The 21,139-nt window shown below is 38.0% G+C and overlaps 1 protein-coding gene across 1 annotated transcript; it reads left to right on the top strand.

Annotated features, from left to right (window-relative positions):
* The first annotated feature begins 1,782 nt into the window (after window positions 1-1,782).
* On the top strand, window positions 1,783-19,639 carry LOC138845334 (cytochrome P450 2C30-like). Its single transcript, XM_070057554.1, has 9 exons — window positions 1,783-1,987; window positions 4,078-4,240; window positions 6,326-6,475; window positions 8,139-8,299; window positions 8,750-8,923; window positions 11,555-11,696; window positions 13,417-13,604; window positions 16,915-17,056; window positions 19,254-19,639. The coding sequence occupies exons 1-9, from the start codon at window positions 1,820-1,822 to the stop codon at window positions 19,433-19,435; spliced, it is 1,470 nt and encodes a 489-aa protein (XP_069913655.1). The 5' UTR covers window positions 1,783-1,819; the 3' UTR covers window positions 19,436-19,639.
* Window positions 19,640-21,139: the final 1,500 nt, after the last annotated feature.

Here is a 21,139-nt window from a genome sequence, read left to right as displayed (position 1 = left end):
CGCTATAGTTACTTTCTCCATGAATAGTTCCCTAACACAAAGTACAACTTTTGCATTGTTGCAGCTTTTTCCCCCATAACCTCCCTCCCATCCACAACCATCCCATCTCCAAATCCCTCTCCCATCCCATTCTTCATCAAGATTCATTTTCAATTATCTTTATATACAGAAAATCAACTTAGTATATAGTAAGTAAAGATTTCAACAGATATACCAACAGAGCCACACAAGAGTAATGTTCAAGTAGTAGTTTTACCATTATTTCTCATAGTACAAGGCATTAAGGACAGAGATCCTACATAGGGAGCAGGTGCACAGAGATTACCGTTGTTGATTTAACAATTGACACTCTTATTTATGATGTCACAAATATACTTTCAAAATTTGTAGGCAACAAAATCAGTGCACTGAAATCAGTAGTATGGCTTATTTCAATAGCAACTTAAAAAGAAATCAAGAAAGCAATCCCATTTCTAATAGTTACAAACACTTCTAGTAATAAATTTCACCAAAGAGGCTGAGACTCTAAAATGAAAGCTATAAACCATTGAAGAAGGAAAGTGAAGAGGACACAAAGAAATGGAGAAGTATCCCATGCTCATGAAGATTCAGTATCACTAAAATGTGCATACTATCCAAGTTGATTAACAGATCCAAAGCAATGCTCACAAAGATTTCCACCCTGCTCAGGTTTCACAAGAAAGTAAATAGGGGATTATTTTACTGTAATCCTTAGAGCTTCATGAGTTTCCTGCAGGCAATTTAAGAAAGTTGTATTTTATGTTCAAAGTTTGTGTTCAATTATTTTTTTCTCTTTTCTTGAGATTCCTACCAGAAATTTGCTAGAACCATGGTTCATGTCATTTAACTTTGTTTTTAGTGCTCATAATTATTATTTTGATTTCTGGTCTAGGGAAAACTATTGATCCTCCTGAAAAGTAAACTAAATGTAGTTAAGTGCGTTTTATTACTCATACATGTTTAAAATACTACAATTAGATTTTTATGACATAAGCTACATGTTTGTTTTGGTTTTGTATTTCCTGAAACATCTTTTAAGTCCTGACAATTGGTTTATATCTATGTGTTTGTAGACACTTTCAAAGGTTTGTAGCATTGGAGGCTGGACTATTTCTCCTTCCTCAAGTGACAGGGGCAATGCAGACCATGGCAGTGAGAACCTAGCTGGTGTTGGAGATGTGACCAGGAAGATAGGGGATGTGACGCCAAGAAGCATTTCTGTTCTGCCTGAGCAGTCTCTTTTCTTTTCTAGGTATATTTCCTTATATTATTTGTCGGCCCCTGGTCCCCAATTCAGGAGTCTTTTCATTACTGCAATATAGCATGGGGCTTTGTCCAGAATGTTGGGACATCTCTGACATTAGCCACATTAAGTCTGACACCTTTTTGTCTAATGCTTCTGATTCTGGTCTTTTCCCTGGAAATTTCTGACCAAAGGTGACAAATTCTGATATATGTGACCTTCTTTAACTTATTTTCCAAGAACATGAGCTCCCATTAGCCCTTTGAAAAATCTCATCATCTCAATCTTACCATTAATACAAGGACAGTCACACCACAGTATCTGGAAAAGTAAGCAATTTTTCAGCAGAAATTTCCAGTGAAAATTCAGGAATTAGTAAGGTTTGAAAGGACTGTGTTTTTTTCCTTTAATTTTCAACCTTAGGCCAAACTGCACTAAAGTTAATAATATTTGTCCAAAGTTCAAAAAGCGCTACATGTTTCATAATAAGCTCTCAGTGCACTTATAAATTCCTGGAACCCCAAGGCTTCCACTGCATTTGCCCACATCACATCCATGGATCTCTTCATTGTCCTGGTGATCTGTCTTTCTTGTTTGCTTCTTGTTTCTCTGTTGAAGCAAAGCTATGCCAAAAGGAAGCTCCCGCCTGGCCCCACACCTTTCCCACTTGTTGGAAATGTCCTACAGCTGAACAGGAAGAACATTAGCAAATCTATAAGCATGGTGAGTATGATTAGTTTTATCTTGGTTGTTTGCAATGAGTGAATAAGGTGCTTCTATAACTAATGCAATGTGGTGACAGATGGTATTTTACTGTGAAGATAAATTTTTATATGAATTATGAAAAGATAATAAAGGAAAGCATTAATTGAATTCTAGCTGTGATTTGAGAATCTATACAGCTAGAAGACAATGAGATTAATAAGACAATAATAAAACTGACAAAGTTAGGAATGTTTTATTCCTATTTTGACCTACATCTATTTTATTGTTATTATTCTTTTATGAAATATAATAAATATTTAACTGAATAAATTCTTCTAAAGCATACATTGATTTGAACTCTATGAAACACACAACTGAATATGGGTTTTCAGGCCCTTTTATATTTGTTCAATAAATGAATCAGTTACTTATCTGGACCAAGTCATTCATATGGCAGCTCCCTTCTGAAGCCCACAGGATGAATCTAAGAATTTCCTATGGCAGTAGATTACCAGACTCAATCCTGGAAGCTCCTGCTTCCTGTGCCTTGATCTCTGGATTGGAGGGACTGTGTCATGCACCCCATCTCCATGTTAGCTAATTGTCTGGGGCAACTTTTCAATCTTTCAGAGTTTGAATTTCCCTTTGTTAAAATGCATCTGATGGTCATTTTGGTCAAAGGCTACAAGAGATCCTTGAATTATAGAAATTACAGTCTAAAGGGTAAGCATGTATTTAAAAAGAAAATGAGCAATATTACACAGGCTATGTAAATTGGACATTCAGGGATACAGGTATAGTCAGCAACGTATATTCTGATGAACCAAAGCTGGGCATGAGACTTAAGAAAAGAATGATAATTAATCAGATAAAATTCAGATAAAAATCATTTTCATCTGGTTTCAATCTGGGGGAGAATTTCTTCTTGTAGACCTTGGCGATAGACCAACGTGGTTGTATCCCAGAGAGTAAATAAAAGCATACAGATAAGGAATGTGACTTTTGAGAGGTAAGCAGAGCCAGCTGATGTAAGACTTGCTGGATTTGAATGCTATTGTCAAGTCTCATAAAAGAAATTGACTCTAATAATGTACTTCAAGGATTGGCATGCTAACATTTGCCTTATGAAATGAAAGCATTAATCTGTTTTTTTTAATGGAGAGTAAATTACAGAGCAGTAAAAGAAGTTGAATTCTTTATGAGAATAGTGAAAACTGAATTATTCTACATATTTAGAATATCTCAACTTGACATGACAGAAAAAGCTCAGTATTGCAATCACAAAAGAAGAAATGTTTATTTATATCTCACCTAATGATTACAGGTGTTACTGGGCTTCCACTCATCCATGAGATTCTTTCTGAGAATTTTTTTTCAGATTTCAGTTCTACTGTCCCATATCCATAGACTATTATTCCCAATGGCATTTTTATGGTGACAGATCTCTACACTATCATTTCAATGTATGAATAGTGGAGAGAAATAGAGGGCAAGCAATGACTTTTTATGAAATAACACAGCATTTACACGTATCACTTCTACTAACATCAGAGACTAGAGATTAGTTAAAGGACACCAGTTTCAATTGAAACTATGCAATGTATGCAACCACAATGCCATATTTTCCGTTATTACTAATACTTAGAGGTCTCTAGTGTTAAAAAAGTTAAAAACATATGTGGAAAATATATAAAGCAGGATGGTTACTTATCTATACTTTGGAACATTAAAGGGATTCAACATACATATGAGTAGAGATATAAAATTTATTGTCTTTGCAGGAAGGAAGGAGAAATTTGGTTCAAGTTACAGTTTGCCAAATTTAAACTAAGAACAAATGCATAATATAGCCCTGTCACATAGTAGGAGCTAGGTATAGGATAAATGTAGATAATGGAAATAACAGCAGTGTGGTAGTATATAGTAATAACTACCCTTTAAGTATACTTTGTATTAAATTAATGGCTTTAGAAGCTGAAAGCTGATATCTTTCATATCACAGGATGCATACTCAAATGTGTCTTCAATAAGATTAAAATTGTTGCCATAAATTTTCTACATTTCAATTCACAAATTCTCAATTTTTGCCTCTCCTGTTCCTTTTCCAGCTAGCAAAAGAGTATGGCTCTGTGTTCACAGTGTATTTTGGTACAAAGCCCACTGTGGTGTTGCACGGATATGAAGCAGTGAAGGAGGCCCTGCTTGATCATGGAGAGGAGTTTTCTGGCAGAGTGAGCCTCCCAGTGATTGACAGATATGCACAAGGATCAGGTACATTTTGGTCTGTGGAATGTGCTTGAGGTTTTTAGTTAAAAAGTTTCCAAATGGACGTAGGAATTGGAAAATTCTAAGCTTTCAAAGAAATTCATGAAATACACTTTTGCTTTTTATGATAAGTGTGTGAATAATGATTCTATAAGAATCATGATTTTTTAATTCCATGAATGTGATACAGGTTCTCCAGGAGACAAAAAATTCAGTAAAAAAGTCACTATGAGTGCTCCATGAATTTATGACACATACTTTAAGTGATGGTTGCTTATATTAATGAGTTAAAGAGATTGAGATAAAAGAGATTAAAGATAAATGACTAAATTATCCATTCACCAAATATCTGATTTCCTGGTCTAATTCATGGATGTCAACATAATATTCTATGAAGCTTGTGTCATATGCAAGGAGCCAACAAAATGTATATTTCCAGCCTTGTTTTCTACCTCTTATAAAAAGGCATAGCAAATGTTGCCGGCGCCGTGGCTCACTAGGCTAATCCTCCGCCTTGCAGCGCCAGCACACCGGGTTCTAGTCCCGGTCGGGGCGCCGGATTCTGTCCCGGTTGCCCCTCTTCTAGGCCAGCTCTCTGCTGTGGCCCGGGAGTGCAGTGGAGGATGGCCCAAGTGTTTGGGCCCTGCACCCCATGGGAGACCAGGATAAGTACCTGGCTCCTGCCATCGGATCAGCGCGGTGCGGCGGCCATTGGAGGGTGAACCAACGGCAAAGGAAGACCTTCCTCTCTGTCTCTCTTTCTCACTGTCCACTCTGCCTGTCAAAAAAAAAGGCATAGCAATTATTTTACTCTAATAGAAACCAAAGTTTAAAGCGCAGGTATATTATGCAACAAGCATTGTAGAGAAGCATAGAGTGAGTATGGATTGGAACTCATATTAGATAAAGTTTCTTCAGTTAATAAGACTGTGTTTTCTGCTAGTTTTCAGATATCCTTAAATTACCCATCTTCTAGAGGATCACTAAGGTCTACTGAAATAGAAATTGGTGAATGTGTTCCTGTCCTCCACAATATCCTTAACAATGTTTCCTGCACAGTGAAATACAAACTTATTGTTTCTTTTTCTTTATTGATTCTAGAAGTCTGAAATTGAAACTTTTTGGCAGTAAGGCCACATTTCATGCAATAAATTGAACAAGTAGATGAGGAATTTTTAAATGAGAAGAATTATCTGTATACAGGTGTATTCCGTTTTTCATTTAAAAGATATATTTAATTATTTGAAAATCACAGGAGGAGAGAGAGAGAGATACAGAGAGACACAGAGAGAGAGAGAGGAGTGAGAGAAAGTGAGAGAGACATTTTCCATGTGCTGATGCACTCTGCAAGTGGTTGCAACGGCCAGATCTGAGCCAAGCAATATCCAGGAACCTTCACTTAGTCTCCCACATGGGTGATAGGACCCAAGCATGTGTGCTATCTCCACTGCTTTTCCAAGGCCATGAGCAGAGAGCTGGATCAGAAGTGGAGTAATCAGGACACAAACTGGCACCCATATGAGAGGCCATCCTTTACCCATGGCACCACACTGCTATCGCCAGCCAGTTTTTTCTTTATTTGGGGAAATGATTGTCAAGTGATTCCTTCTCTTGCAGAAGAGTTGTCTCAACACTTGAGAATGCGCTTCTTTTTTAAGTTTTCCCAAAAAATCAGAAAATTATTCCCTGATAATTTAAGCCTCTGAGTTGTATCCATGTGACTTACTATCTTGTGGTATTGGGCGTCATGCTTTTCCCTCCATACTTTACTGCACCCTTTCCAGTAAAAAAGGGGAAAAAACTTGGTTCACGGTATTATTTTGAGATTTTGAGGAGCTAAAAAATGAAGAATATTTCAGTGGAATTCCAATTCAAGAATCCTGACAGTAGAATTCTAGATAGACTTCAGGATAGTTTGGACTCATTGGAAATCCTGCAGCCAACACCAATAGGTGTGTGTGTGTGTGTGTGTGTGTATACGGAATTGTCTACATTGTTTCAGAAATGCATTTTCTCACATTGAATTCATGAATGTGGATCATAAGGTAACATATTTGCTGTTATCTGTTTGTTTGGTTTTTGTCCTGATAGGGCTTGTTTTCAGCCAAGGAGAATTATGGAAGGAAACTCGGCGTTTCACTCTCACAGTCTTGCGGGACATGGGGATGGGGAAGAAAACTATTGAGAACCGAATTCAAGAAGAAGCTTCGTATCTAGTAGAAGCATTGAAAAAAACCAATGGTGCATATTTCTTTATATCATTAAAAATGGTAGTTGGGTATAGTATATTTATTACAGTAGTGTAAAATAAAGATATGATAAATAAGTACAACAGAATTACTTTTTTACTTACATATGAGCAGTAAGGTATTAAGGAGTTGGCAGTTAAACATTTTCAGGGACTGATGTAGAGCCTTGAGTATCTTCATCCTTTGGTGTGTGCTGTCATAGAATTTCATCTTTTTGTGTAATTGTCAAAGGAGAAAAGAACAAGGTAAAGAGCAAATGGTGTTTAAACCAGATATGGAAGCTGCACACAAAATTACTCTCAGATCTTAGAGCTAGAATTGTGCACTGTCATAACACCAGTAGGAGTGGTAGGAAAATTTGGTCAGTTGTGTGCACAGGAAGAAGAAGAAAACATGGATTTTCATAATAAGCTAGAAGACTTGCCACATTAGAGTAACAACATAAGCAAACTCTCTAGTAACCTGTGTATAACACTGAAAGAATGCTAAAGTTTTCTAACGTGTAGGGTTGGAGTGTGGGTGTGAATGGAGGGTTCACCTGTGTCACAAAAGTCTTAGATATGTACACAATGTACAAATATGCAGGGCTGGGATGTAGATGGAGAAAGAAATGTATGGACAAGTGAGCAGACAGAGAAATGTTAAGGTCAGGATCGGAAGACATGCGTGATTTCAGAACATCAGGATTTGAATATTTTAACATGATCATTACCTTATAAATGCTATGATCTATACACTGAATATTTACTGTATTTCTTAGTTATATTATTGTCCATACAGGTTATTTCTTTCTAATTTTTTTTGCTCCATCTGTATAAAATACATTCATAGAAATCTCCCACATGGGATGCCAGGGCTGCAAAGCAGAGGCTTAACGTATTATACCACAACATCGGCCCCTTGCTGCTTCATTTTAGTTTCTGTTTCCATAGATAAAGTGTTAGGATAATACAGGATAAAGTATTGGCATTTGGCAGGTTTTACTATTTTTTTACATGAGGACATAGTATTGTTTTCCTGCTAATATGTAATACTTCTGTTAGAAAACTGGTGTTAAACTAATGAGGGCTCCAAAAAGGTGACATGATTCTTTTCAAATAAGATTTTAGAGTTATCTCATTGTGTTTGACTTCTGAGAATTTGATTCTCAGGTATATTGCTAGTGATATATATTGGGATGCTGTAGGCCTCTTGTATTTGGAGTCTGTGTTTTTCCCAGCAGTGGGAGGTTTTCATATGTTACCCCTTGGATCAGTTTTCTGTTCCTACTCTTTTCTTTTATTCCTCACAGATTCCACAAATGCAAATATTTGTTCATTGAATTGTTCAGTTTTCTATGTGCATATAATGAATGAAAATTCAGGCTGAGACCTACATTCAAAATGTTAAAGGAATTTTTAAATTATTTTTTCTCAGTTTTTTCCTTGTTGTTAATTAGGAAATATAGAAAATGATATAAAAAACTAATATTTGGGCAAAATTAACAAATAAAATGGAATGAATTAGATTGTTTTCATTAAAAAATATTAATTTTGTTTTATGAAAGTGGAGTTTATGTTTATAACATGTTCAAGCAATCAGGCTTTCAGTTACTTTATACAGTCAGTTTAAGAACTGCGTAAAAACCGTGTTCTCACTTCTACTGTTTCCCTTAGCATCTCCCTGCGATCCTTCTTCACTTCTGTTCTGTGTTCCCTGCAACGTGATCTGCTCCATCATCTTCCAGAATCGTTTTGACTACAATGATCAGACATTTCAAACACTGGTGAAGCACTTTCTTGACAGCATCAGACTTTTTAATACTCCTTGGATACAAGTAAGCTCAAGGTTCACTTTAATAGAAAAATAGTTTTCTAGCAAATGTTTTGCCCATTCATCTGTCCCATTTAAAGTACTCGATGGAATATTTTTAAAATTACTACTCATAACCTATAAGTGGGTTATAACATTAAAATAATGTATAGAATGCATTACAGAAATATATAGAAAATTAAATTTGATAAGAAAACTATATTATCAATTTTCATTGATAATATTTTTATAAAAAGCTCATATTTTATTATTAATTTATTTAAAAGGCAGAGACAGAAAGAGATGTAAAAAGTTCATCAGAGACAGAGAGAGATCTTCCACCCATTAATTCAGTGAGGGAAGCAAATCCTACTCTTCTTTATCATCTCAGTATTTAAGAAAGAGTATGGGACACCTAATAAGAGGCTTCCAATGTGTGTTGAGTGAGTTAATGAAGGATTCTTTCTACTTTCAGCTCTACAATACGTTTCCAATTTTACACTATCTCCCAGGAAGTCATCATGAGTTATTTAAAGTCTTTAATGACCAAATTAAGTTTTTTTTGAAGAAAATACAAGAACATCAAAAATCTCTGGACCACAATAACCCTCGAGACTTCATTGACTATTTACTGATTAAAATGGAAAAGGTATAATGTGACCATAATTTGCTACCTCATTGATGTGTATGACATGACACATAGATTAGCTTTGTTTCATTCTGCTGAAACTGAGGTATTCAAACAAATGCTCATTCGCTAAGGTGCATCATTGCATGTGCCAGGCGTTCTGAATATGCTCAGGCTGACTTGCCCCAAGTGGTGGAGTTGGAAGCATACCAGGGGATTCCAATTCAATCCCATCGAGGTGGCATGTACCAATGCCATCTCACTGTTCCAGGTGATCAATTTCAGTTCACAGTTGGTCATGGTGAAGGGACTGGGAGTCAAAGGGAGCACTTAGACAAGTCTAGTACCTGCTAACGCTAACTGATGGAGTAAATAAAGGGGAGAGTGATCCAACATGGGAAGTGAGATACTCAGCAGACTCATAGAATGGCAGATGTCCTAAATAGCACTCTGGCCTCAGAATCAGCCCTAAAGGCATTCGGAGCTGGCTGAAGAGCTCATGAGAGTATTTCAGGCATGGAAAGCCAAGACACTCTGGCAAAAGATCTCTGCGAGTGAGATCCCAGTGGAAAGAACAGGTCATCAAAGAAGGAGGTACCTTTCTCTGAAGGGAGGAGAGAACCTCCACTTTGACTATGACCTTGTCTAAACAAGATAAGAGTCGGAGAACTCAGAGGGCTTCCATAACCTTGGAAACTCATGACTAGAGCATAGGGAGATTACTGATGCCATAGACAGGAGTGTCAATTGGTAAAGTCAACAACAGGAGTCACTGTGCACTTACTCCTCATGTAGGATCTCTATCCTTTTTTCTTAAAGATTTATTTAATATTTGAAAGTCAGAGTTACGCAGAGAGAGGTCTTCTATTTCTGGTTCATTCCCTACTTGGCCGCAACAGCTGGAGCTGTCCTGATCCAAAGCCAGGAGCCAGGAGTTTGTCCCAGGTCTCCCACGAGGGTGCAGGGGCCCAGGGGCTTGGGCCATCTTCTATTGCTTTCTCTGGCCACAGCAGAGAGCAGAATCAGAAGCAGAGCAGCCAGGACTCGAAACAGCGCCGATATGGGATGCCAGCACTGCACGTGGCAGCTTTACCCACTAGGCCACAGCGCCAGACCCCAGTCTTGAAGTATTTTTAAATTCTCATTCAAAAAAACTAAGATGGGGGACGGCACCATGGCACACTAGGTTAATCCTCCGCCTGTGGATACTGCATCCCATATGGGAGCCGGTTCTAGTACCGTCTGTTCCCCTTCCAATTCAGCTCTCTGCTGTAGCCTGGGAAAGTAGTAGAAGATGGCCCAAGTCCTTGGACACCTGCACCTGCATGGGAGACCAGGAAGAAGCACCAAGTTCCTGGCTTCAGTTAAGCATGGCTCTGACCGTTATGGCCATTGGGAAGTGAACCAACAGAGGGAAGAACTTTCTCTCTGTTTCCCCCTCTCACTGTCTGTAACTCTACTTCTCAACTAAATAAATAAATAAATATTAAATCTTTTTTTAAAAAAAGTAAAACAAAGTGTTATAGTGACTATATTATTTGGGGACAAATTGAACAACACAAACATACCTAGATGCATGTGTATATATATATATGTGTGTGTGTGTGTGTGTGTGTGTGATATATATACATAATTTACTGACTGATGATAATTGTCATTGCATATAAGCAGTATTTGTACAGGTAACAAAGGAGGGAATGTAGAATGTACAGGAATCTAGTAAGTCTTCCCTCTGTAAACACTGCAGGAGATTTCAACATGTGTACTTGTTGAAGAATCTGTGGTTTAGTCATCAAGGAAGATGAATTTGGTCCAGGGAATGATAAGCACATTGAGGAAATGTGTAGAACTTTCACAGGTCTTAGTTTATAAACAGTTCTATAGGTAATGATGGATGAGGTTAGGAACAGTGTTGTAGTAAATAGTCAGTGATTCTAGAGGCCAAAAGAGAAAAGTACAGATGACAGAACAGATAAGAGCAGTCACGTGGACACTGAGTAGCTGTGAGCAACTAAATACAACAAGTGCTTGAAAGAACTGAAGAGCAGAATGATTTCCTCTAATATGTGATAAATGAGTCACAGAAAGGAATCTGAGAACTGTCACTCGGATTATGTTTTAGCTGTTTGAAAGTTTTGTGGGTTTTTTTGTTTTTTTGTTTGTTTGTTTGTTTGTTTTTGACAGGCAGAGTGGACAGTGAGAGAGAGAGACAGAGAGAAAGGATTTCCTTTTGCCATTGGTTTACCCTCCAATGGCCACAGTGGCCGGCGCGCTGCGGCCAGCGCATCGCGCTGATCCAAAGCCACGAACCAGGTCTTCTCTTGGGCTCCCATGCGGGTGCAGGGCCCAAACACTTGGGCCATCCTCCACTGCACTCCTGGGCCAGAGCAGAGAGCTGGCCTGGAAGAGGGGCAACCGGGACAGAATCCGGCGCCCCGACCGGGACTAGAACCCGGTGTGCCGGCGCCGCAAGGCGGAGGATTAGCCTAGTGAGCAGCAGTGCCGGCCTGAAAGATCTTAACAATCATCTGTATCATCTATACCACTCTCTAATGACTGCCTTACTTTCAGAATTCTTAGGTGACACTGAATTATTTTATGTTATCTCTAACTATTTTGATTCATCATGTATTTTTAACACATCTTTCTCAGGAAAAACATGAAAAACAGTCTCAATTTACCATGCACCATTTGGTCATCACCATATGGGATGTGTTTGATGCAGGAACACAGACAACAAGTACCACAATGCAATTTGGACTCTTGCTCCTTATGAAGCATCCTGAGATTGCAGGTTTGTAGGATCATGAGGAAGGGAAGATGAGATTCTAGGTAATGAGATTCTAGGTAACAAATGATTATGAAGACAACACTCAGAACCATTCTGCCATTTATCTGTCATGACCTGGAACAGAAATTTTTCCATCACTGCTACATCTTCCTATGATTGGATGAATAAAATCAAATAGGCAATAGGATTAAAGGAGAATGGATTCTTAGAATTGTATTTAATAACTACATAAAGACTTTTCTCATCATATTAATAATAATAAACTCAAAGAAAAATTGTACCTATAAACTACATTTTATGAGGTCTGTGGGTGAAAGCTAAAAATATGATATTACATTTTTTGCAAAATATTACATCTTCTGCCTATGGCATTATTTGCTATTTTCATATTTCCCCTTCACTTCCCTTTTCATGCTTCATGCTCACATATATTTTGCCTCCTCCTTTACTGTCTTAAGCCCTACTGTGTCTATTGTTCTGAGCACTCTGATTTTACCAGTGTTTCCTGACCACTTTATATAGTGACATTCTTGTCGTTAAAACTGTAACTTTTCAAATGAGAAGATGAAATTAAACATTGGTCAGAATTTCCCAATACTACCTTTTTTTACTATTTACAAAACTTTAGAATTATCACATGTTCCAATACAAAGGCACATTCTCAGCTAGCAGACAGATAATCTTTAACGAAAGTTGCCAAATGGCATTGGTTCTTTGGACATGGGTTATAACAGCAGTGGCCTCAGATTCTGACTCAATCAGGAGTAGCTCGGAGAAATAGCCTCTTAGCTATTTGCCTTCTCTATTAGGCGTTTAATAGAAGAAAGATCACTTTCTTCCTACATGTGTTAGGAAGCACAAAATAATACCTACCACGTGGAACTATCTTGAGGACCTAAAATGTGACATAATGAATAGTGCAGCATTTACATTGTATATTACATTTTTGAATCTTTTTAAAAAGAGTTATTTATTTTATTTCACAGTAGAGTTAGAGAGAAAGGGTGGGGATGAGAGAGAAAGGGAGCACTCTGGGGGAAAGAGAGATATTCTACCCACTGCTTATCTCTGCAAAGGTCTTCAAGCTTAAAAAAAAAAAAAAAGCCAGGAGCTTGAATTTCATCTGGGTCTCTCAAGTTACTGGCAGGGACCTAAGCACTTGGACCATCTTTGACTATTTTCTCAGGTGCATTAGCAGGGAACTGGATGAGAAGTGCATTAGCTGGGACCCGAACCAGGCCCCTCAGTGTGCCTGCACCACTGACACCAGCATTACATGCAATGTCACAACGCTGCCCTTCATATATTACTTTTTATATAAAATATCCCACCTTCTTTCGATTGCTAATTAAAATCTTTAATATATGAGGTAGCAATATTCATTATGTTTTAATAAATTCGTTTAAAATAAAAAATGGCATACACAAAGTGATTTTATTAAACGGTTTTTAGAGTCAGTAAGATACTAGATTCCTGTTTGATAAGGTAAATTAATCCAGACACAGCACTTGAGTTGATAATAAATTTTGCTGTACATGTGAATATCAAAATCTCTCATGAACTTCTAATCTGTACAGAAAATAAAAGTCTTTTATTTTGTCCCTTATTTCGGTGGTTATTCATAATTTCTTCAAGTATATATCTCAAGCCAAATTCTGGCAGTGATTAAAGTATTTAAACTATTCAAAGAAACTGACTGTACATATGATTCCATCCACGACAGCTAAAGTCCGGGAAGAGATCGAGCGTGTGATTGGCAGAGACCGGAGCCCCTGCATGCAGGACAGGAGCCGCATGCCCTACACGGATGCTGTAATACATGAGATCCAGAGATACGTTGACCTGGTCCCCAATAATGTGCCCCATGAAGTGATTCGGGACATCCAGTTCCGAGGATACCTCATTCCAAAGGTGAGACACATGTCATCTACTCTCCACCCTAGGAATCTTAGGTGATCCTATATAGTAAAATTATAAAATATAAAGCCTTCCATGATTATGTCACAAACGTAACTCGGGCATCTCACCCTGTGACCACATGCTATGTTCCTTTCAATGAGTTGACACAATTTTCTAAATAAACAGTGCTTAGAATTCCAGAGGGTTTTCAGTACATACATGGCTGCACTTACTGCTTATCCATTGACCAGGCTATTGTACATGGTTTATTACTTCTACCCATCAATCAGTAACCTATAAATATATATAGTCCCACCTCCCTATATACGCTGAGTTTCCCTTAATTGAGAAATGTCCAGTTCAGTAGTCTCCTGCTTTCCTGCTTACATGTGGACTACTAATCACTACAGTAAAAAAGCTTGCAACCCAGCAAGTTTATAATTATCCACAAAATGTATTTCAGGTTGTAGCTGATAACCATACAGTACAAACTATAACAACATGCTTCACCATGCTCCTACATGAACTTTTCAACCCTAAACTGCCCTCAATCTTCCATCTCTCCATCATCTTTTCCTCAGTAATATGTCTACCTGTCGACAGAGAAAATCAGAACCACTGCAAGGGAACTCCTGTGATGTCCTTCAATGGGATCTCCACTCTTAGCAACAACCGCATCCTTTAAATTTTCTTTCATGTGTCTAGTGAAAGACTGATTCTCCTTTGACCTAAAGTGAACCTTTTCCCCTGGCACTTGGTTGCTCCAGTGCCTTCCTCCAAGAGCAATTTCTTCTTGCTTCTTAGTCTTCAAGCTCTCCCTCTTTCCTGGCAACATTCCATCAGCATTTGAACACGGTCAATTCTCATCTGTCATCAGCTTAAAGTTATCTCATCTCTATTCTCAAATACCATAAACTAGAAATTGTTTATACATATTTAAAGATCTTTAATTAATATCTTGATACCAACCCATTGAAAACATCTTGTGTTATAGTGACATTGTTTTCCTGGAGGACACAGTTGCTATCCATGTGATTAAATCAGTGAAAGCTTTCCCATGCCTGATTTTCCTTCCTACCACTTAATATTCCCAGGAATGACTTCCCATGGGATACACTCATGTCCCACATTAGTAAAACAGCAATCATTTAGTTTTCCTCCTAACATGCTAGAACTCATTCTCTCTACTCTTCATCCTTCAAAATTTCATTTAACATTCTGTATATTCTACAAAGTCTGGATGGGGCCGGTGCCGTGGCTCACTTGGTTAATCCTCCTTGTGAGGCGTGGAGGCATTATATGGACTCTGGGTTCTAGTCCCGATTGCTCATCTTCCAGTCCAGCTCTCTGCTGTGGCCCGGGAAGACAATGGAGGGTGGTCCAAGTGCTTGAACCCCTGCACCCGCGTGGGAGACCAGGAGGAAGCACTTGACTCCTGGCTTCAGATCGGCGTAGCTCTGGCTGTGGCGGCCATTTGGGGATGAACCAACGGAAGGAAGACCTTTCTTTCTCTCTCACTGTCTAACTCTACCTGTCAAATAAATTAAAAAAAAAAAAAAAGGCTGCAGACTTTCATCTCCTGAAAATGCCTTCATATTACATTAATGCCCTGGTGCATAACCATTTTTTTTGCAAATGACAGCATTTTAAGATTTTGGTCTTAGTGTTTTGCTGGCTTTATAGACTGTTTCCCTCCTCAGTGTTTTCTGAAAATTTCAATGCGAAATCTCATTTTGGGTTTTTTCCTTTCGGTGAATGTTGGAGTTCACTCCAGCATGCCAAATTGAAGGGCTCTCCAGAGATTGGGAGGAGTTCATGTGGAAAATTTATGGCTAAATGCATGAATCTCTTTTTGGAATTGATTCCTTCTTTTCAACTCTGAGTGGATTGTGTACCTGAGTATTTTTACTGGATCTACAGTCCATTGAGATTGATGATGGTTTATACCCAAACTAATCCCACCCAGGAAATTTTAATTTTAATCTATTCTTATCAAATATGGATTTACCAATTTATAGCTTTAATTTTTGTTCTGCTTTTTCTTATTTCCTTCGATGATTTTCATTTAGAATACTTGGTTAAATTCAGATTTTCTTAAAATTTCCAAAATAATAATCTTAACACCTCATGTGCCTTGGGCCTATTACAATATATGGGTTTGCTGTGAATAAGGGGGAGTCACATTATTAACATTCAGGATATTTTTGGTGTATGCTGAATATTGTTTGATCGTATGGGGAGTCTGGATTATCCTGTCTTCTTTTAAATGTCATTGATTTTTATTTGAGCTGGAATTTAATTGACTGTCATATTTTTGTCTCTTAATTCTACTGTTATATTCCATTATTTTTTATTCTATTAAGCTTAATGCAATACTGTACATTTTGAGTTAATTTTAACTTTGCATTTAGTCTTTGGACATGACCTCAGTGCAGCTGGGTTCCTTGGTTTGAATTTTGGTTTTACGAGTCATAAAAATGTTGTCACTTTTCCAGTAGAATATGTGACAATTCCATTGAAAACACAGTAGACAGAGGATATGGAAGGTCTTTGCCAATTAGATTTCATATTGTTTGGCTTTTCAATATTTTCAATTATATCTGTTTTAATACAAACTGTATAGTGAATTTGAACCTTTCCGAAGTCTGTAATATGTAGGAGATTACTGTCTTTGACACTGAGGAGCAGCACAAGCTAGTGCTACCGTTCATCCATGCAATCCAAAGGGAAAACATCCCACACATTACAGTGTACTGCGCTGTGAGTTTATGTCCAGTAGGTGTAGTATATTAAAGGCATCAATGATTCAGTAACATTTTCCACTTATCTTGAGTTCAATGTGACACAGGCACTCAAAAACTTAATGAGCATCTGTGCTAATTAGTTTCTCAGGATATTAGGGATGTGCAGGTATTTCAAGAATATGTCCAGTAATAATATGAGTTATGAAGAGGGCCTCATACATACTTGTAAAGATAATTACCTGATGATCAGAGACATCAATACTGTTATTTTTACTTATTTGTAGAGAGCAAAGGTATCAACTGATCTTTGTTGCTGTTCTCTAAGTATGAGCTGGTGTCACATTACAAATTATAGAGATGGATTCCAAATAATGAACAGTGTCCAACACAGGATCCTACATGATTTAAGACCTGTTAGTTTGGACACTATTATATTCTGTCTGTCATGGAGCAAAGAATCTCTCCTTATTTTGTTTCTTTCTCCTCATTTATTAAACAAAAGGATTACATGAAATACCGCTCATGTTATTCCATGTTCTTTCTTTATAACCCTTGTTGTTTGTGTCTCCTTCTAACAGGGCACACACATACTACCATCTCTGACTTCTGTCCTCTATGATGAGAAAGAATTCCCTAACCCTGAGAAATTTGACCCTGGACACTTCTTGGATGCAAGTGGCAACTTCAAGAAGAGTGATTACTTCCTGCCTTTCTCTATAGGCAAGCAAGCTTCCTTTACATCTGCACCACCATGGCCAAGCGAGATGAGGATGGGCTGTGGGTGTGGATTCCTCTGGACTGAGGAATTGCCTTTTGAGTGAGGGTGGAGGCGTCACTCGCAAGGTCCAAATTATTTCATTTTGGAATGCAAGCAGCACTCACAGCTTCTGCTTCTGGAGGGATAGATGGTAGAATTCCAGTTCCAGTAAGGCTCTTCTCCTCATCTCTGAGCAGCCAATATATTCAGTAAACTAAACTGAGCATCACCATGTTGCAATCCCATGTCCACAATCAGTTATAGGAATGTGAATGGGAAGCAACTGCTCAGTGGAAGAAAGACAATGGCAAATTCACAGATTATGAGACTCAGGTGCGAAGAATTTGCTGGAGACTGCTATGGGGGCTCAGAGAACCCAGTTCCAGACTATGACTAATGTAGGAGGTAGCAGAGATATTTGTGGGTTGGAGAAATTGTCTTCCAGGGAATAAGCTTTGAGCCTCTTCTCTAAATTTGTGAGATCTGGGAAGAAACAGAGGGCACAGTTAAATCTAGGCAGTTGAATGAAGACATTCTTTCCACAGATGTGAGCAGAACTAAAGTAAGCAAATGTGGAAAGGCAGTGAGGACCAACTCCATGAGGAAGATGTTCCCATCCTGGTTCCCTAGGGACAAGCAAAGGAGGGTTGTCCAGGAACCAGATGAACATTAGCCAAGAGGGGTGTAAGCCTCCCCAGGAGATGCTTCTTTGGGTACAGGAATACAGACACTGCCCAAACTGTGCCTTGGCAGAATGGGATTACTAGGGTAAATACTATGACCAAATCAGAATTTGAGTTTCCTAATTTATTCCTAGTCCAGAAGGAAAGTAACATCCGGCTAAGACTATCTAGAGAAGTGTATCTACTGTGAACAGAAAAGCTAAATGACAGACAGGGGAGACTCTGGAGAGAGGCTGAACGGAGAATTTTCAGTACAATCTAAAGGAGAAGTAGTAGGCATAATAAAGGGTGAAGAACGTTTCCTAAATAAGTTACTGAAACAGGGACAGAATTAAGACATTTCTCTTGACTGGGCAAATGCAAATTGCTATTGAGCTCCCTCATATTGTGGTCCCAGGATTGTACTATGCTCATGTATGACCTCACACAAGCCATTGCTGTTCCATGACTTATCTGATTTCCAGTAATTGCAGCCAGACCTGCTTTTCTCCTGATACCTTGCTATCATCACAAGATCTGAAGCTTTACTTAAGAACTTGTATTCACATGTTTGAGCCAGATTAGTTACTTTAATAGCATGCAAAGTGCACCATATTATAGACATTAATGAATCTGTTGAAAATGGATAATACAGTGAATTGTATATCGTGGGTGCATCAGATGGGTTCTAATGGAATCCATGTTCTTGGAGCTGAATCCAGGTGAATCTGGAGACTCTCAGCAGGCAGAGCACAGGGGAAGAGTTTTCCTGTCAGAGGAAAAAAGGGAGTCTGAGAGAAATATAAATTAGCCAGAATTTTGGGTGAGAAGTAAGTAGTTGGAAACTGCTTGGTATTGAGAACTACAAGGAAGGAGTTGAAGGGGAGGAGCTAAGGTTTCAGAATGGGATAAATTAGGGCAGTTTATATTCTCTATTCAAAAAAATGAAGGACAAAACTAAAAAAAATATGTGTTTTTCTAAACTGTAAAAGATAGCCAGATAAAAATGAAATAGAGTATTTGGGGAAAAAAAACATCTGTGTGTGACCTTTTTCAATAATTTTATACCTGATATACATGGCAATGGGATGCTTTTGAAAATAGTTTATTCAAGTATGTGAAAGTGCTGGGATTATCTTTGGAACATCATTGAGGGAAAGTAAGTCCGTTGTTGAATCCTGGAATTTTAAGTAAATGGGAAGCACAGTGTTGGCACCATGCCAATTTGGATATGTGAAGTGTGTGTGCACAGTTATGATTGTATGTGAGTGTCTGTGTAGAAAATATCATTGGCAAGCCTCAGCACAGAGTTCTAATGTGAATGCACAATACCTTTTTCCAGAACACAGATAGTTTAATCCATGCAGAGAAATGAAGGAAAGTTGGTTCAGGTGTAACTTGAAAGGGCCATCAGGTTCATCTGCTGTTTCTGAACTTTTAGTCACTCCAGAGTTATTTATGCCACTCTATGCATAATTAATGTGTGTGTCATTTTTAGGAAAAAGAGCTTGTGCTGGAGAGGGCCTGGCCCGCATGGAGCTGTTCTTACTCCTGACCACCATCTTGCAGCATTTTACCCTGAAGCCTCTGGTTGACCCAAAGGATATTGATCCCACCCCAGTGGATAATGGGTTTCTCTCTGTTCCTCCCTCCTATGAGCTGTGTTTTGTTCCAGTCTGAAGAAAGCACTGGAATCCCTCTGGGCAACACAGATGGTTTCAGGCATTTGTGTCGCCTGTTGCCTTCCCAGTCCTTGCTAACGAAAATCCAATCTCTGAGCTCTGTGTCTTCTCATGTTTTCTGTCCTTCAAACTCCATTTTTAATTTCTCTAATGGAAGAAAGATCATTGTTTCATCACCAATAAAATTATTTCTGTAAAACAACCCAGAATTCATAGTGCATTTCATCAGTGGTATGTACCTAATGGAAACACATTATAAATGCCAACTCTATTTTATTAAAATTAAGAATGAAGAAGTTTTTAGCACAATGGTTAAGATGTCTCGTGGACACCCACATCCGATATTGATGTACCTGGGTTTGAGTCTATGATGTGCTCCTGATCCCAGATTCTGATTTGTGCCCTGTGAGGGAAAAGGTAAAAACCCAGTGGTTTCATTCCCTGACACCCACACAAGAGAAGCCAAATGAGTTCCTGGCTCCTGTTTCAGCCTTCTCTGAGCCCTAGTTGTTTCAGGCACATGGGGAGTAAAGCAGTAAATGGGAAAGCTCGGTCTCTCTCTTTCTATTCCTGTCAAAATAAATTAACATTTAAACCATTGAATTAAAACATAAAATAAAAATAAAAATTACACTGTGAATATTAAGAAATATTCATGTAAAATATGATAGAATCATTTCTCATCCCATCTAACTCTCTATGTTCTTGTTCTTGTAACAATTTGGCATGTGTAAATATAGTGTTTTGCTACTGTTTGTGAAATGTAATTATGTGAGCTGGTGCTAAACCTACCATTTGAGATGCCTCCTTCCCATATTTCAGTGCCTGAGATTGATTCCCTTTTCTGGCTCCTGACTCCAGTTTTTCCTAATGCAGACTCTTGGAATACGTGGTGAAGATTCAAGCAATTGACCCTTGCCCCTTTTATATTTAATATGGATTATATCCCCAGCTTTTGTCCCTGTTCCTCGCTCAATCTGCCGTTGTATATATTTGAAGATCAAACCAGTGATTGGGATCTCTCTTTCACTCTCATAAATTTTTTAAAATATTCAAGTTTGTTAATTAATCAGCTGCCAATATTCTATTTATCATTTCTTCCACATTCTCGTCCATTTTCTGTTACCTAGTCAACAATTGCCTCATATCCAAACTACCATACATCCATTTACAAAGAATAATAGATGATATTCAGTGACTCCTGAAAATTTCTCAGCATTGTGAGTATAACTACAGAAATCATACCCACCTGAAGTTTTACAGTGAATAATTGGTGACAGTATGTGTTGGCCAGGAAGTAAATTAAATGACATTCCTATAGTAAAAGTGTAAATTGGCATGTCCACTGACAAATTTTTGTCACTATCTATAAAACTGTACTTATGCACCTTCAAAAATTATGTTTTTAGGTATTTATTAAAGCAATGTATACAAGGATAGCAGAGGTTATGTACAGTGATGTCAATAGAAACACTATTCATAATGGCTTCCTATGGAAAACATGCAGATTTTCATAAAAATACAATGAAGAAAATTAAATTATGCAATAGTTATAAGACCTTATACAGAAATAATGTGATCTATTGCTACTTCATTTTTTTTTCTTTGACAGGCAGAGTTAGACAATGAGAGAGAGACAGAGAGAAAGGTCTTCCCTCTGTTGGTTCAACCCCAAAATAGCCACTATGGCCAGTGCGCTGCA

Source organism: Oryctolagus cuniculus, chromosome 15 (assembly GCF_964237555.1).
Source record: "Oryctolagus cuniculus chromosome 15, mOryCun1.1, whole genome shotgun sequence".
Classification (NCBI taxonomy): Eukaryota; Metazoa; Chordata; class Mammalia; order Lagomorpha; family Leporidae; genus Oryctolagus; species Oryctolagus cuniculus.
The sequence above is the reverse complement of the archived record's forward strand: the minus strand, read 5'-3'. Positions and strand labels throughout refer to the sequence as shown.